The following is a 12,614-nucleotide window of genomic DNA, read 5'->3' on the forward strand; positions in this document are numbered from 1 at the left end:
CTCAAAACCAAAACTAAACAAAACCTTATAATTCTTGGATCTGAATTCTCCTCCGGTTCTTTTAGGATTTCAAAACAGGTCGTGGACCAGAAAGGCCTTATTTTGTCACTAAACCTTTAAATGACGGGAGAATGGCATCACAAATTCCTGTCCTTTCTACTATTTGTGAGAGCAAAAGTCCTGGGAGTGAGTCACCATGTGAGAGTTCTATCATCTGAAGCAAAATGGATGCAAACTTGTGCCTCTCCCATCTTGGCACCCATTGGGGTATGAATGCAAAGCTGATTAACTCCAGTCTGGCCTGAGAACCAAATAATCACCTTTCATTTATCTTAACTTGGCACTGGGCTGAAAAACACCCTTCTTGAACTTTGTCTATGCTGCAGAGCAACATGGAAAACATTTTAAAAAATCATGCAATCTTAAAAATATTTTTTTTGTCCAAATAGGGCCAAAGCAGGACCTCAACCTACAGCTTGGGAAAGCATCCCAGTTGTTCCTTTTCATCCCTGTCTACCACTCTACCAAGATCTATAACAATATTCCATCTGCTCAGCTGTTCAGCCTTGGTTTCAGTGGTGAGGTTGCAATCTCTGTTGGGAACATCCTGCCAGTAGAAGAGGCTGATTCCCTGGACACCACTCCCTTCCAGGACACCTGTCACCCTCTCCTTGCAACTCCAGTGGACCACAGGAGAGTTCCTCATTCCATTATCTCCGAATAAATTTTAATTAATAATTTCTAATTCCATAATCTCTGGATTGAAAATTTTAAAAATTAATTCCAATACAGTATTAGTATCAGATATCAGTCAAATATCAGTTGAGGAAAGATTATGGTTTGAATTAAAATTATAAAAGTGGGTATATAAGCCCATTTTAGCCCTCGTTATATCACTTCTTCATATTTGCATGGCAAGGAAAGGGAGTCTTAAAATAGAAATAGATTACAACACCTTTTTTGTTTGGTTAAAGTGGCCTTAAAACAAACTAGAAATAGGCCTGCACATCTTAAAGGCATGGCAGCTAAATCTGAGAACACATCTAACATAAGTGTAATTTCTAGAAACATACCCAGTTCCTCAGGCTTGTCCCTGTTTGAGAACATTTTCTTATCAATGAATTCAATATTATACTCAGGGTATTTAATGTACATTATCCAATATGTTACATAAAGCATCTACAGATTTTCAACATCTTTGGTCACACTGTGAAGTGCCTAAGTCCATTAGCAGTGTCCTGCAAATAAAACAGGCCCCTTGCAGAGCAGGGCATTACCAACCATGAACATGGGGGCAGTGGATTCTGTGTTACATTATCAAGGACTCTACAGAATTAAATTAACACAAAAATGTGTAATTATTACAGTAGCTAAATATACACAGAGCTCTGCTTCGTATCCGTGGAAACCTGCACTGATACACTGACTACTGCTGTCCAAAGCTTCTCTCCTTGTGAGTCTTTATAAACATGACAGATCTCTAAAATTCAAAACCTTCACCTCATCCTGATACAGCAGTGAAACCTGGAATCAACCAGCATCATAGAACAACTTCAGCTCTCCTGGCACTTCTTCAACAAAGGACATGTTTGTACTATTGATTGTACTGCTGAAAATAATTTTGCTGTGTTGACAGGTATCACTCAGCACAGATGTGATGAAAAGCTGAAAATTAGAAAGTTAAATGAACACCTGCAACAATTTTCCTGCCAATTTTACAACAAAATAAATATTGAATTATTCTGATAAGTGGGTCAAATTCATCCTTGGTATCATGGCCCTTTGAGGTTAACAGAGCCACAACCAGAATGAATTTGGCTCCTGTGTCTCTTTCACTGAGCAAATGCTTCACTGAACTTTTCAAACCCCCTGTGCCAGCATTCATCTTCATTGAGAACCCATATTTCCCTCTTTACTGAGCTTTTGCAGCAAAGCCATAATTTTCCTATCAACTTGCAGTCAATTATGTTGACAGTTTGACATGAACATTGTACGTACACAAAAATAATTTGCAAAACAGCTTTTACAATTGTTGGGCTTAACAGTCATTTCCAGCACACATAATATTCTTTGACATGTACAATTCCACAGCTATCCTTCTAGGAAGAACATGCACCACTTTGTACCACAGCCTGAATAGCATACAGACATGTTATGAAAAAGATACTGTTATTCAGCCTTGTTCTCATCCTGTTCTATTTTTTCATTCTATTGCTAGCAGAAGATGAGGGACACACTATTTTTCCCTTGCAAAGAAAGTAAAAATTTACTTCCTCTTAGTCGTCCAATCAATAAACATTTATGTTACAAAAAATTCATTTTAAGTCCCAGGAAGCCCATGGGGGGTTACAGCCTCATGACTGGATTCTCCCCAATATATATTCAGGCAGGTTTTGGTACTACAACAGCAGTGTGTGGATGTGGTGAAACACATTTTCCATAAATCTGTCATGGAGAACTCCCTTTGGATTTCCTTATTCCCATTACAACCTGCTCACATTTATGGATGTCCAGCTACATCACAGAGTGAGAAGAGTTACAGGAGGCTCCCAGGAAGCAAAAAGCAGATAAAATATTATCAATGCATGATTTCAAGGACCACCGAGCTTTGCTTTCTGCACATTAGCCCTTGCACACCCCACAACAATGACAAAATCTCAGATTTTAAGTTTCAAGGAAGATGACTTTACCAGCTTTTGGGACACGGGTTGTGTTCTGCAGGTACTCCCCACTCTTATACAGATTCAAAACTCTCTCCAGCTGAGCAGCTGTCTCATCTATGCCCCAGTGAAGTTCTCCTTTAAAAAAAGCAGAGGAAAAAAATTACTTAGATGAGGAGCATCCTGCACAGGACGAAACAAGGTTTTATTTGAATGAAGCCCTAAGCCTGGGAGTCCCGTGGTGCCCTGCTCCATGGCAGGGTGGTGACGTGGGCAGGAAATCCCTGAGTTCCTACAAGTTCCTACAAGTTCCTACAAGTCTCACGCCTGACATGACCCAGGCATTCCAGAGGCTTGCTCATCCAGCTGGTAGCCCCAGGCCTGCAGGCACAAAACACTGATGAGAACTCCCCATAAGGGATCAACATCAGCCAATACAGGGAACTGCAAAGCTTTGCTTGCTCATTAGCTATAGCCCAGCAGCATTTATTTTCCCTTCAGATGCACACTGGAGCAAGGCACTGAAAAACCCTCAAATCAGTGTCACAGGCAACTACTCTTGTCTCAAAGCCACTACTTTGGTAGTGAAGATCTATGGAAATGCCATTTGTGCCTCTGGCTTCTGAGGTATAAAACACCACTGACATCATTGACAATGAGAAAGTATCCTGGGTTTTATCATTAAAATTTCCCTTTCTGGGACAGAAGTTTTTCCGGACCCCACAAGGAATTGCATTCTGATGCAATTCACCCTGGGGTGTCAGGATGAAACAAATATCTCTGTGAAGCCTAGATAAAATGTAAGAATGGGATTTCTCTGATGTATGGGCCCATTCTTGCCTTCTTGGTATGGGAGCGATTTCATCCTGGATAGAAAAACAATCTAATTCTATTGCAGTGAGCACAAAAGCAGCATCCTCCCCTCCCAACCATAATAGTTACACTAAAAAAGCAATTACTTGGCATCGCTATGTTTATTGTGATTACCTGTTGCATTGACTATCTTATCCAGCAATGGTCTCAGTGCGGACGGAGCACTGTGTGGAAGAAGATAGGTAAAAAAAAACCTGCAATAGAAAAGTAACCAATATTGACTTTTTTCTTCTTTACAAGTTTACAAACATCTGGTAACTCCTGAATATCATCAGGAATAAAATTCCTATTGCTTATATGCTACTGACCTATTCAGGAAATATAATGGTATTCTATACTCAAATAAATACATAGCTGAGACTATTCACACACAGCTGTCTGGCACACCTAGACCACGCTGCTACATACAAGGCTGCCTTGTACCTATGTGTAAATGTTCCATTAATACAGCAATTTGCTGTGAAGCCCCATGGATTGTGACTATTTTCAAAGCTGTCTGTACTTCAACAAACTAAAAGGATGCCATCAACCCCGTAAATCTTGGGCTTGTTTTTTTTTCAGACCTTGAAAGTGCATAAATTAGATTTCTGTTCATTTCTAATAAATGAAATTACTATTTTCTTTACTACAGTTTTCTTAGACTTTCAAATTGAGTGCCAGGAGAAAGCCACCTTCTATTGTTTTAATGCTGCTGGAATACAGAATGTCCTCTCTGTTCCTATCATTTATCTATAATCAAGGTACATTCATGTAGGTATTCACTGATGGAGGTAGAATCACAGAATGGGAGAGGCTGGAAAGCACCACCGGAGGTCAGCTAGTCCAGCCTCCCTGCTCAAGCAGGGCTCCCTAGAACACTTAGAATTGTGTCCTCATGGCTTTTAAATATCTACACAGAAGGAGATTCCAAACTCGATTTTAATGATTTTTATTACAAATGAAAAACAACATGCCATTACCATCCCTTGAAGTACATTTAATTTTTATATTCCTCCTTCAGAGTTCTACTGCTCTGCCAATACTACTACCTATTGCAACTAACTCAGGGTCACAGAAACCTAAGATGGAGATGGACAGGTCAGGATCTGGCAATTCAAACAGAACAACAGGACATAAATATTAGCTAATTAAAAGAACAGGAACACAACTGGGAAATTGCCCTGCTTCACCTCTAACTTGCAAAGCAAAGTAAACAATTTTTAATATACAGAGACCACATTGTCAAATGGAAAACCCCAGGGACTCATGCTCATGAGGGAGACCAGCAGATGCTTTACATAAACACAAATTAGAAAATAAAAATTGATCACAGAGGCAGGTATTATTGAGCTGACACTATTTATAGAACGAACATTGCTCTGAGAATGTAACTCCCTTTTCCATGCCAAACAAAAATAATGTTTATGGTTTTCCCAAGTCGGATAATCCACTGGTAGATTTTCCCAATGATGAGTATGAAACAACCAATGTAAATGCACACAGAAATCTGAAGAGCAGCACAACATTTGTAACAAATAATTTGTCTGGTAAACTTGAGCTCATTGTTTTTGCTTAGAGATTATCCCTAAAGCAGAGTCCAACTGATTGTGAATAGTTCTTTGCAAAAATTCAGTAGCTGTCTCTAAGTTTGCTCAATGCTGGCTGGAAGCAAGTCACGGAGGTTATTGTTTTTCTGTAGCTACAGGGCCACAGAAGCATGCAGTTTGCTCTGCTGCAAACACCCACATGTGAAATCCTGACATGTACAGACACTGCAGTCTGCACAACTTAATTGCAAGAACATTTGTTATTCATCGATTCCAGGGCCAGTGGTATCCCCTGTGATCTGTATAACACAGACTGTCAGATCCTTTTACATTGGTTCCTACAAATTGTTTCTTTTTGAGAACTATCTGATACTAATTTAAGAATTCTCAGTGATGGAGAATTCAAGTCAGCCATTGGTTAATAGTTCAAAATATTAATTTTGTTTACTTTCAAAACTGTCTAGTGCTTTGAAAACCGTTCCCCCAAACACTTGGAGGAAAACACAGTGAGACACATTTGTGACAGGAGGTAACCATCTGAAAGTCAAAACAGACCAGTTCCTGTAGAGGTTTCTCCTAAATGTTTTCTCTCCTTTAATTATTTACCTCATGAAGAAACCAGTAAGATAGGCTTAAATATGCTCTCAAGGTTAGGGTGTGCTGTGTTTTAAAATTACAAGGGGTTTATGCATTGTTTGACATATTGCTGCTTTTGACTTCTATCTAACAGCTTCAGAGGGCAACCTCCAAGCCTACAGCAACAGAGTGCACCTATGAAAATAACAAATTTAGCAGACTATCCCTAATGAAGTGAGGATTTCACCTTCTGAGACAAGTGCATAGGGCTTGATGTAACTCCTTAGCATGGGTGGTCACAGCCTCCCACACCGTGAATCCACCATTCAACAAAACTCCGTGTCTCTACGGAATTAAGGCAAAGCAGGGGCTGAGAACACTGGGGCACTGTGCATGAAATACACACTTGAGAGCAGTTCAAAGGCAATACTAAAAACTGTATTAGAAAAAGACCACTTCCTTCAATGTGACCAGCAACCTGCCACAAGCCCACCACACCACAGACATGTCCCCACTTACAACTGAAATGGATGGTGCCTATTAAAGGCTTCTTACCCAGAAACAGTAAAACAGTCTTCACCAAAAGCTAGCAAGCTAAGCAAGATCTTTAAGCCAAGCAAATGAAAATGGAAAATCTTGCAGGACACACTAAATACTGTGCTGCACAACTGCAGATGGCTGTCATGTGGTGCAGCCCATTTCAGTGTGGTCAGCTAATGCGACACACATGCTGGTGAGCACCCTGCAACCAAAGCAGAAGGCTCTCTTTGGAGCAGCCTCTCCTCACTGTGGTCTGGAAGGCAGTGAATGGCATGGCACTTGAAAGGGAAGCCTAAGAAATTAGCACACCATTATGGCGCTGCTCTGAGATCTCCATCCTCCCATCTGGATCAGCCAGGGCGGCCGCCCGTCCCAGCAGCACCCGTCAGACGGAGCAGCAATGGCAGGATGAGCATGGCACTGAGCATCCACTACTGGCTCCCTGGAAAGCAGTGACATGGCTCCCCCAGCATCCCACAGCATCACATCCCTTTGGGGGTGTGATGGTTGATGGGGGAGAGCCAAGACCACAAACACAAAGCCATGGCCCAGAAGGACCCAGCTGTAAATCTGGACACAGCTTTAGAATCAAATTTGGAAGATTTGCAATAGCTGAACACTTCCTTCAGCTGGCCAACTGGTCCAGCATGGCCCACTGCTCACATGTCCCCTGCTGCAGGCACAGCACTAGGAATCAGTCCCACAGCACCTGCTCACACAGACCTGGGACTGGGAGGGAAGGGTGAAAAGACCACCCTTGCTTTAAGAGGCTTGGGCTTAGACACAGAATGTCAGCAGCTGAGGGTGGTCCCAGCAGCTCCAGGGGCGCACTGGGGCTGTTATCACCCTACCACAGCAGGCTCCAGCAAGGCAAGGAGCACTGAGCCAGAGGGCAGGATGTGAACTGAGCTCTAAGTCTCCCTCTGAAGCCAGCCCTTCGCTCAGCTGGTGGTGCAAAACATGTGATGACCCCTCTTAACTCACACCAAAGAGCTGCTGCAATTGTCGCACCACAGAGCTTGTGGGCCCCAAGCTCCAAAAGTGCTTATGCTTCACTCCTATGAAAATCTCTGCTTGAGAAGAATTCAGTGGGCTTCAACCAACACAGAATTAGACTGAGTGGTGACTCACACTCAGAGTATGCAAAATATTTCAAACATTATAAATGCCATGTATTTTCACAAATGAAACAATTATTCATGGCTTCACTCACTCCTGGGCATTGGTTCTGAGATAGTATGTGCTCATTGATGTGAATAACTGTAAAGGATGCTCTAGGCCCACCCTTAACTCTACACGGCTCTATCTGAGCACAGACCTGTAGGCATTGTAGAGATTCCTCTTTTCATTCATGCTCTGACACCGTCCCTCAACCGAGCAGGGTAGGGTGAAGTTTCTTGCAGGGAATTCCATGAAGCAGTCACTGTTACTGGTGCAAGAGCTCTCCTCAACACTGGCATCATCCAGATCTGTCACCTTCAGCTCCCCATCCACGATCACAAACTGCCGAGGGCGAAAATCCAGTAATGTCACCGAGCCAAGCGGAGAGTGAGCCAAGTAATGCAGAAGCCGAACTAAGCTGAGACAGATCTGAAACACAAAAACATGGGTACCTCACATTGTTTTCTCAGTGCAAAGTATACAACAAAACCACTTTAGCTGAAGATATGCTCATAAATTTATGACTTAATATAAGCATTATAACTTACCCTCAAAACCAAATGTTGCAACCAAGGTATTTTTCACAGGATTAGCATAGCTGATTGTAAAACCCTGAGAGACTTGAAACAAAAATAAGCTTCTTTACAAGTGCTTTCCCACACTATTCTTGAAGCAGAGTTCATTGTTGCTATTCTTACTTTTAACAGAAATAAAAGCATTAACTTTTAATAACACTTTATGCACAGGCGTTGACCACAGAGTCTGATCCTGCTCTTTTATAAACTCCAGGTCTGGAAATTTTGCCTGGATTGCTCTGCACCCATGCCTGGAGCTCCAACTGCAGACAGTGTCTGTATTGCCTCTGTACTGATCCTGCCTCTTGACTGTTTTTATAATTTTTTTCCACTGCTTCCTCTGATTTTTTCCTTTTTCCAGGGGAGAAGGAAGCAAATTCCTAGGAAGAGGAGCTCCACTGGTCCAGTGTAATCCTGCACCATGCCTCAGGGTAAGTGGATGTCTGTCTGCCTTGATGGGTCTGCTGTGGTGGACCCTCTTGCACCACTTTAAGGCTGAGGTGGGAGTTCTGTGTTGATGTTTCACTTTTCCACTACAGATTAGAAACTTGAGTAACTCTTACTAAGCAGCAGCCCTGATGAACATCGAATTCAGCCCCCTTACCAAAGTCCTGTGTTCAATTCATGCATTCCTTTAAAGTCCACTATGTAACCTATTAATCCAAAGGTAGCAGTAACATGAACACAGTTAAATACTGGAATTTTTACTTTATGTATTGAATAAATAACAGGTCGTATTCAGTTTAGCAGGCTTTTTACTTTCTATATATAATCTTTGTTTTCTATTAAAGGACAATGTTAAGGGCATGTGCATTGAAGTAGCCAAACCCAAATTCAGTCTAGGGGCTTAAACATTACACTCAAGGGTGCACTTCCATACATCCTTGGTAAGAAAGCTGAGCACAGCTGAAGTTATCCCTCAGACCCTTCCCCTGTGGGACATTAGAACCATCTCAGTCTTCTACCTAATCCTTCTCCTGACCAGACAAGAACATTTTTCTCCTACTTGCAGGATACCATAGTTCATATGGAGGTGCTTGTAGGTGCATACAAGTGAGGTTATGGGATGCTAAACTTGACCACCCTTTACCTCCCCTTGGAAGGACACAGAACTCATGTCTGTGTTATCCTGCAATACACTGTAGAGAAAAAGCCCATCCAGCCCAAGCTAACCTATAATATAGGTATCTTCAAATGCTAACAAACCCAGAATTTAGCTTGAGCAAACCCACAGGTTGTCACCCAAAATTATTGCCATTTCTCAAATGCCAAAAAGCCCCCTGTTCCTGCACCAGCAACCTCTGTGCCCAACCCCAAGAGGATCTGCTGTGCATACCTGCTGCAGGCTGGGACTGCAAATGCCCCCTTACAACAAGCTTTCAGCACACAGGTGAAGGCTTTGCTCTGTGTCACACACCTATGGATTACTCAGCTTACTGCTCAGTCCATCCACACAAGGAAATTGTCAATTGTAGGAATGACCTCATGGATTTATGCCATCATTTTCAGAACTGGACCACAAACAGGTCTCACATATCAAGAAGACAATTTTATTTCCTTCCTTTCTGTATTAGTTGCATCCTAGACAAAGGAATGAGCATGACATTATTTAGGACTTCATTACAGTGGCCACAGGAATGTTTCACCTGTAATTCTACCTCTGTTACAGTGGCCACAGGAATGTTACACCTGTAATTCTACTTCTGTGAAGGTTTTCATCTAATTCTCCTTTATCTTCCTTTGCAACTGCTCACTCAGAAATATCCACACTGGAAAGAAACTTCTCTTTTTATAACCCATAATCTCTTGGTCATTTATTTTGTACATATTGCTATCACAGTCCATTATTTGCATTCCCTGGATGAGATGAGCTAAAGGCAGGTGGTCCTGTGTTTTGGGAATCCTGCTGAGTACCTCTGCTGCTTATCAAGACCACGATTCTCTCAGGAAAAGGGAGCTGCAACTTAGTGCAGGCAACACAAATTGCTCCAGCTGTATGAGTAAAATAAACTCTGCCAGGGAACATTCCTGGGCACAGAAACTTAATCCCCCATGCACACTGGCTAGCATGGTCTCTGGCCAGGTCTGACCAGCACTGAGGCTGTTCTCCTGCACTGTCCCCAGGCAGGATCCAGACGGCAGTGGTGGCCCAGGGACCATTTCCAGCAGGTTCCAATCCTGCTCACAGCCTTCAGAGAGGGCAGGAATGCAACAGCACAGCCGTGGGCTGCACCTTGCTCTTTCCACCCGGAGCTCACTCAGGCGCACTTTTAATTTTCTGGCACAGACGTAACCAAGCAATCCAAAGTGTGTCAGATGGAGACTCTGCTGCCTTTCAACGTCCTAGGGAGTGAACCTCAGACAACGACACATCCCCACACACACCAAGCCAGACAGCTGTCTTGATCAAAGCATTGCTGCAGTCTGGCTTCATTTTGGACAAATTAAGTGTGACCTTCGTGCTCCTGGTAAATTGCCAGTGTGCTGGACAAACTGGGTTTGAGATTTGTGTACATTTATTTCACTCTTCCCCCAGGACAAAAATGAACAGAGCGGGAAGCAGTAGAAAACAATTATAAAACAAACCTATGATAAGGATCAGGAGAGAAATGTAACATCCTTCTATTGTTTAAATCCCGGTTGTAGAGCACAATGCCAAAACTCCTGGGCCCCAAGCTTTAACAAGTAAGAAATGTTTTGAGATATCATGTAAAAACCATATAACTGGTTACAATTAGATAACACTGATAGACAAAATAACACAGTGTCTTAAAAACTACAGAAGGGGAGTGCTGAATACTGCTTCTAAACCAAGATGTAATCATATGCAAAACAAACATTTAATAAATGTGAATTGTGCTGAAGAGTACACAACCCCTGCTTAATAATATTATTTATTTATCTATTATTTATTATTTATTTTACTTATTTATAAACAGCTGCTACTCACCCGAAATCTGTCTTCCCAGGAAGTCTGTAAAAGCTGAATCATCTCCAAAGGCGAGCCCAGTTCAGTGATGGTGGTCAGTGTGTCTGGGATGTCATTGCTGTCTTGGTAGCAATAGCCATAGAGCTGAAAACAACACAACCAACATAAGTGCAGTGCACCTTGGCAGGAGGATTCCCAGAGGAGGCTATGAGCAGTGCTTCTGGCAGGATTTGTCACCCTGCAGGGAGCACAGGCTGAAGGACTACATCCAGTGGGCTACATCCAGCCCACTCTGGACCAGCTTATGAAGAACTGCAACCCGTGGGAAGGTCTCAGCACCAGAGGTGCTCATGGAGAATTGTCCCCTGTGGGAGGGACCCCACGCTGGAGCAGGGGAAGACTCTCAGGAGTATTCTCCTGAGGAGCAAAGAGCCACAGAAACAGCCTATGGTTAACTGACCACAGCCCTCATTCCCACTCCCCTGCACTGCTCAGGAAAGGAGGCAGGGAAATCAGGAGGGAAGCAGAGCCCAGGAAGAAGGGAGGAGTGGGTAGAACTTGTTTTTAAGATTTGGTTCTATCTTTTATTACCCTACTACGATTTGATAAGCTAAATTAATTTTTTTCCCAAGTCAAGTATTTCACCCATGACATTTATTACTGAATGATTTCTCCCTCTCCTTAACTCAATCCACGAGCCTTTTACAATATATTCTCTCCCCTCTCCAGCTGAGGAGGGGAGTGAGAGAATGTCTTGCATCCAGATAGGGTCAACCCATGACAAATATATGACTAATAATAATAATAATAATAATAATAATTTAACATTTCTCTGAATTCAGAAAAACAAAACTATCTGAGGAAAGGTAATTTAACCTACACAATACCTGACTAAATAATACTGACTTTATGCTTAAAAAATACTGCAAAATAGTTGAATTTACATTTTACTGTTTATGCCCTGAGTGGCAATGTGTATTTCAATGACACAGCACCTTGAAAAGCATCTGAAAAGCCAACATTTATCTTTTACCAGCCAGAAATTGCCTCTCGCTATACCTGACGAATTTCTGTGTACAGTATCATTAAAGCAGGGCAAATACTCCAAAATACCATCTGCCACTGGCTTCTACAATTTAAAAGCATTTAAATGGCAATTTCAGCCATACTCCAGCTTCTTCTTTTATTTGCTTTCCAAAGATTTTTGAATGATTTCCACTTGCACAAATAATCACACTAGAAGATTATTTAAAGACTGTGGAGGAGAGACTGTCTTGCTTTATATGGAGCGGGACAATGTCTGACAGGCTGAGGGACAGGCTTTTATGAACTCCCTGCCAAGCCCTGGCAGAGAAGATATTAAATGAGCCAGATAAGGATCTGATCACAACTTTCCAGCCAGAACAGCATGCACATGAAATAAAATTAAATGTAATCTCTGCCCCCAGTCAAATAAAACATACAGTAAAAGGTTTGATGTGAAAATGCAGCATTGAAAAAAATGCCCTGTTGCTACTCCTCTGCTGCCTTGCCTTGAGAAATTTGATTTTTCAAACTTCTGAGTTTCAAAAAGCTCAGGGAAGATGACAGGGGGTTCCTCAGTGCTGAGGGCACTGCAGAGGAAGCCAGGCTCGGGCAGTCAGGACAGGGACTAATCCCAAATCATAAAATTTGGGATCTCAAAGCAGAGTGCCATGGCTGGAGGGAGCGGCTGAGGCTGCATGCAGCCCCTGCGAGCAGATTCCAGCACCCAGCACATTCTTAGAGCTTGTGA

General features: G+C 42.3%; 1 protein-coding gene across 1 annotated transcript in view; it reads right to left on the reverse strand.

The window, feature by feature from the left end:
* PKDCC (protein kinase domain containing, cytoplasmic) overlaps positions 1-12,614 on the reverse strand; it is a 36,704-nt gene that overhangs the window by 10,639 nt on the left and 13,451 nt on the right. The window contains exons 2-5 of the mRNA XM_054630054.2: positions 10,862-10,984; positions 7,494-7,765; positions 3,648-3,727; positions 2,691-2,798 (exon numbers count right to left, since the gene is read on the reverse strand). Of these exons, the coding sequence (XP_054486029.1) occupies positions 2,691-2,798; positions 3,648-3,727; positions 7,494-7,765; positions 10,862-10,984 (583 nt within the window). The remainder of the gene's footprint in view (positions 1-2,690; positions 2,799-3,647; positions 3,728-7,493; positions 7,766-10,861; positions 10,985-12,614) is intronic.

Source organism: Agelaius phoeniceus, chromosome 3, assembly GCF_051311805.1.
Source record: "Agelaius phoeniceus isolate bAgePho1 chromosome 3, bAgePho1.hap1, whole genome shotgun sequence".
NCBI classification, from domain to species: Eukaryota; Metazoa; Chordata; class Aves; order Passeriformes; family Icteridae; genus Agelaius; species Agelaius phoeniceus.